The sequence below is a fragment of the Lytechinus variegatus genome, chromosome 17, assembly GCF_018143015.1.
Source record: "Lytechinus variegatus isolate NC3 chromosome 17, Lvar_3.0, whole genome shotgun sequence".
In the NCBI taxonomy this organism is placed as follows: domain Eukaryota; kingdom Metazoa; phylum Echinodermata; class Echinoidea; order Temnopleuroida; family Toxopneustidae; genus Lytechinus; species Lytechinus variegatus.
This window is the reverse complement of record NC_054756.1, coordinates 30,321,255-30,327,254: the sequence shown is the minus strand read 5'-3', so window position 1 is coordinate 30,327,254 and position 6,000 is coordinate 30,321,255. Positions and strand designations below refer to the sequence as shown.

Below are 6,000 nucleotides of genomic sequence, written 5' to 3'. Positions count from 1 at the left end.
TGTACATCCATATTGAACAAAATGCTCTCCATCATGCTTCTTAAACACTTATTTGGCCATGCACGCCTTTTTAAGCGGGTAGTTGTTAATGCAGGTAAAAACCATATATCATTTTATTCATTTCCATAAATAAGGCTAATATTTTGAAGATTTTTATCCATCAGAAATGTTCGAAAATTGTGAGTAGAAAACTTTATTCCCGTTTAGCCTTACCACAGTTGTCTAACGCGTTACATAATGCACACAGCAAGCCTACATCGTGTATTAATGATTTCTGGAAATATACATGTAAAGTTTAACCTAACACATTTCTGAAGTTCTTTATTTTCAATGTTGAAAGCTTGCTTTTATTTTTTTTCGAAGTTTATAAAGAATGGAAGTTAGGAGTAGGCCTACCATACCAGCGTGGCAATCATCATTACTGTATTAACCATTATTATTATTGAACGATATCATTACTTATACATTTAATATTCTACAATAAGCACCAATATCGGATATGTACCAGTTTTTACCACAAACATGTCGATCTTCCATTTTCATTACTATTAACATTTAGCAGACGCTTATGAAGGCGTTTGTCATTTCATTTTTTTTACAAAAAACATTGGCAGGTAAAACATAAATCATTGTTACAACTACACTGGTCACATTAAACTCGTGAATCGTGATAGCTTAAAAAATAAATGAATATGGTCGAAATAGTTAATTTGATTTGAAGACGACGACAAGAACACGAAGATGAAAGGAGGGCGGGGAAGAAAGAGGAAAAGAAAGAAGGGGAAATAGAAAAGACATACATGTACTTATAAGAAGAATAGGGATTATTATTATTATACTATTAGAAGGAGAATGATGACAATCAAGGAGGAAGAGAAGGAATAATAAAAAAAAAATGATGGAGAATATTAAGAAGAAATATAAAGTAGAATGATACGAAATACAAGAAGAAGTAAAATATTGAGAAAACAGCAATGCATGTATAACTCGTTTGCATAATTATGAAATCAAATTGGAATTCTATTGACTTTCTCCCCCGCCCCCTAAGAATTGGGTACTGGGTGTACATTTTGCACAATATTTTCGACTTTCGGGTGATAAATTAAAATGAGCAAACAAGGCCCTTCATAGGGGAAGGGGGCGGTCATCCCAATCGCCCATTAAAATTTGGAGTCGCGACACACGTAGACTGCTGTCTGTTTCGAGAAATTGTTTACTTTTTTTTCATTTCTCCTCGTACACAGACGGCTCGCTATCGTGAAGCCACCATTAGGGTTAACCCTTGCAAAATCTCCTCGACTGGGCTCATCGTTTTTTGTGTTTATTTCATAAAAATATATTAAAATAAGAATGTACCAAAAGTAAAAATAGATATTATTATTCCGTTTCGTTATGAAATGCACCAAACGGGGAAAATAAACTCCACTTCCCTGTTTTATCCGAAATCAATACGTAGACATTGAGTCCCTGTACAGATCGAGCTAGAACTTTGATCTCTGTATTTGGTGAGTGCATGGAGTCGGAGTTCAGCGGAACCACAGTCAACATAACAGAGACCGAAGCTTATGATCTACGCTACACGAAGCATGCATGCAGCAGTGACAAATTTGTACCACTTTGTACTAATATGTATTACTTCATTTTTGTTTATACTTTGTGTGTGTTGACTCAATAAAACATATCAGTAACAAAAAAGTTGTCTAGACCATCGTACCTGGCGCGTCGCGCCGGGCTGCCTTGGCAAGTCCTTGTCTGACAAAGCATGCACGATAAGGGCTGCCGTGTGCATGTGATAATCTTGATCCTTTCCTAAAGTTAACAAAGCAGAGCGATTCCAGAGATCGCTACAAGTGAGTTGTTTGCCAAACCAATTAATTATCGAAGTGCATCAAAAATAAATCTGTATCTGTCTACGAACATATCTAAGGTTTGCTGGTGAGAGTCCTAGCGCGATAACTATCGCAGCGAGCTCAAGAAAAAGTAGTCCGTGGCTGTAAACGGCGCGCGCCGAACCACACGACCGGATCACATAGATATGCCACACATAGTTCTGGCCTAACGTTCACGCACGTTAATATTGCGTTAGTCAGACTCTCATCGATTTGCGCGTTTGACGTGCGATAACTGTCAACTTTATTTTGGGCGATACTGTACATGTAATGTGTATGAAGGTTCCTAAAATTGGTTAATAAAAAGGTGAAGAATTTAAGGTTTCTTACCAGACCGATCTCGTGTAGATCCCTCGATCTGTTTGTCAACAAAACAATTACAATCAGTCTGACCCTTGAACTGCTTCGTTATGATATTCGATTAGGGATGTTCTAAAATGCCATTTGGAGGAACAATTTATAGATAAAAATAATTATTGAACAAATACTAAAATTTGATACGTGATTAAAGATAATTATTGATATTATTTATAGTCATGATCAATACAATACCTTTGAAAAAGTCCTTGTAGTTTATAGCCGCTAATGAAGGCACTAAAAGTAGACTGTATTTTGGAAATAATTTTTAGTAGTGACAAATAAAAAAGATAAATAAGCGGTAAACCGTGTGCCTTGAACAAAACCAGGAGTACAATCTTTGTAATTTAGCTGCATTTTTGTCTATTTTTCATGTATTGTTGTTATTTCAGGATAACATGCTATCAAGTGGTGAAGACACACCTAGGAGTAAGAGACAGCGAGTAGTGTCTGTTAAAGCTTCAGGAGGTAACAGGAGTCCAGGATATTCAAGTATGACCAGAAGAAGGTATTTTGCCCTTTTTCTTTATGGTGCTTTGACTGGGGAAAACAAAAACTACTGAATTCGGGATATTCAGCTGCGTATATTCAGAAAAACACTGGCTAAGGCAAGTGCTGAAATTTTGAAAAATCTTTCTATCTTTAGAGATTAAGTAACTGCTTGACTATGGTTCCCTAGTTAAAACATCTAGAAAACCAAGTGGGTTACAGGCTTTCGCTCACGCTGGCCCTTTTCTCTGGAACAATCTTCCCCTGGTTTATCCAATAGTGCGCTTGCATCGACTCATTTAAATGTTGCCAACACTGTACAGATGCTTCCTATGCGTAATAATCATTTGACACTTGGTTGAAGTCAAACTCATTTCTTTTGAACTATAGTAAATGTGAGTTTTTAGTCTTTGGCTCAAAGTTTCAACTTAACAAATCCAACATTGATTCCATTTCTATCTCAGGCAATGACATCCCCTTGTCAAAGTCATGTCGCAATCTTGGAGTTATTTTTTATTCTCACATGTCCAACCAGATTACAAGCATTTGCAGATCAGTTCGTTATCGATTGCGCAATATTGGCTTCATAAGAAAATATCTCACTCGCTCAGCAACAGAGAAACTGGTACATTCACTCATTTCCTCAGGATTAAATTTTGGTAAGAGCCTCCTTTACAGCTTACCAGATTCTCAACTTGGCAAATTGAAAAGGTTGCAAAGTGCAGCTGCGTGTAATTTGTAACTCTATCTAGCCAGCGCAGCCACATCACCCTTATATTGAAAACTCTTCACAGGTTGCCCCTGAAGGAACGCAGAGTGGGTCATTCCCTCTGGATTCACCCAGTGGTTGCACCCGACCATCTCAGAATTCGTTGTAATTTGGTACACATAAAATTCACCATGGCCCAAGCACAAAACAAAAAAAAATACCTTAAGTAACGGTGTATTAACCGCACCTTTTTTTAGAAGCAAAAGTCGGGGGTGCGGTTTATACACGGTGACGGGTCTGAGCCAGCCCGCCGTAACCCCTCCGTACATGTACGTACGATGTCTGCCAGTTCACAACACATCGAGTGGCCAGGCATAGCCGCCCAGGCAATGTCGTTTAGAGGGGTATGAGCCGCGGGTAATGGGAAGCGCTTATTACGATCTTAATAAAATATTGTCCATAACAAACGCACCCACCAGGCCTCTACAAAAAAAAAATTTGTCACTTGCCCTGTTGGGCATGTGATGAAAAAATTTGCTTGCCCGATAGAAAAAACTGCTTGCCCAATTTTTTAAATAATTTTTTCATTATGACGGCACTACTCTTATTTTTATTAAGGTATACAAAATAACAATTGAGAATCATGTCCAGTATAAAAGAACACACATTGAAAAGGATATTTTCAGCAACGTAGGCCTGAGTCTTAACGTTTAATTTGGAGAAAAAAAAAATAGATATTTTATGGGCATTTAAGGTTTAAAAAAAACCTTCAACAAAAGTTGCTAATATTTCATATTTTGCATCTTTAAATCCACGAAATGGCTACCTGCTTTCCACATTTCCTTAGAATTGCTTTGATTTACCGTAGTTGGAAACTATAAAGAAAGCCAGTGAAAAATGTTCAGCTCTTAATTAGTTGGAAACCATCAAGTCTTTTCTTCATCATTTTATGATGTTGCACTCGGTCAATAATTTTTATCTACGTGTTTTCACATGCTACTTTTTTTTCTATTTTGAGGAATACCTGTTCACTTATTAATGAATTATTACTAACATTGTTTAATATTTGTATGATTTTTAAGTAATTTTTTTTTCACTATGCTTAGAATCTTGGGTGTGTGTGTGTTTGTGTGGGTGTGACTGTGAGTTGAACTTTGATATAAATGAATTCAATATCTAATTTCTACTTCGCCTATTCCAGTACAATAACCTGTACTCGGCCATGTAATAAAGGCCCACATACCCTAACTTTTCCTGAAGTTCTTTGAAAACGCAGACTTCTACGAAAATTGCATTTCTCTATGGGGGAGTCTAAATTCGGTGAGAATGTATTAATAACTTAAATATACATGACAATGAAGAGATCATCAAACTTTATTGGAAGTTTTGAATAATATACCCGAAATGTAAACTCTGTCTGAAACAGAAAATCACCATTGTCATTGAGGCCTTTACTGAGCGAATTGTCCCCCAGAGTTCTGGCAGAGAGACAGAGCTCAGACTGGCTAGCTAGTATGCGCACGTGTGTGAGCCTCCCGCCGGCCTTGTAAAATAGATGGAGCTTTGTTTGATGATTTGTCTGATATTTACCTCATCCCCTCAAAAAGGGAAACAAATGAATTTTAAGTTATAATTAACAAATACGGCAAGTTATTTTGGATGTTAATAGGCCGTTTTGTAAAGCAAAGCCGAATGACAACTCACCAATGCGAGGTTACTAGACTCTGTGATTTATTTCCTGTGTAATTCTAATTATTTTATCACAGAATTGTGATATCGGAAGGGGGAAAATGTGCATTAGAAATTGCACATGGTGGTAGTCATAAAGGACCCCTATACTATATTCAACTGTTTCCCGGCCATTGCGTTGATTTTTTTCATACCTGGTACCATGTGTATGGAAATACGTGGTACAGAAAAAATAACGCAATTTCGGAATTTGAAACTGCGCTAATCACTATTTTTTAAGGCTTATTCATGATTTTGAGTGTGGATTTTGGATGATTTATGGAAAAACGAGGCATGGTACAGAAAAAAAGACGCAACAACCACTTGCCCGATCGGGCAATTGACTTTGAGAAGTGCTTGCCCGCACGTCATTTTCACTTGCCCGGGCAAGCGGGTTTGTCGCGCCCTGCACCCACCTTCATGACACTAATTTTGACTTTATTCTTGATTCAAAGTAGTGAAGTTCCCTGGCTAAGTTAAAAGAGACGCCGAGCATACTCGGTAATATTTTTTCACCGCTGAGCCAGAGTTGAGTGAGCTTAGAGAGATTGCGTTGTAATATGGTTATAGTGCAACTTAAGCTGGCACTATTCAAAGTCCCGTTTCGGGCCAGCTTGTTTTTTTTTCCTTCCTGTTTGCTTTTCATAAGATACCATGTAAACCACGCACAAGAGAGTGGTACGAAGCCGTAAAAAACAACAAATAATGTATTGGAGCGGTTTATAAGGTAATGATCTTTGACCTTTACTGCCTTTATTTTGACCTTGAGTTTGACCCCCGGACAAATAATTTTTTAACTTGATTTTCGTGTATGTTAATTATTTGTAT

General features: G+C 37.3%; 1 protein-coding gene across 1 annotated transcript in view; it reads left to right on the top strand.

Annotated features, from left to right (window-relative positions):
* The first annotated feature begins 2,615 nt into the window (after positions 1-2,615).
* LOC121430919 (ATPase family AAA domain-containing protein 2-like) overlaps positions 2,616-6,000 on the top strand; it is a 47,132-nt gene continuing 43,747 nt past the window's right edge. The window contains exon 1 of the mRNA XM_041628351.1: positions 2,616-2,754. Within this exon, the coding sequence (XP_041484285.1) occupies positions 2,645-2,754 (110 nt within the window). The 5' untranslated portion in view covers positions 2,616-2,644. The remainder of the gene's footprint in view (positions 2,755-6,000) is intronic.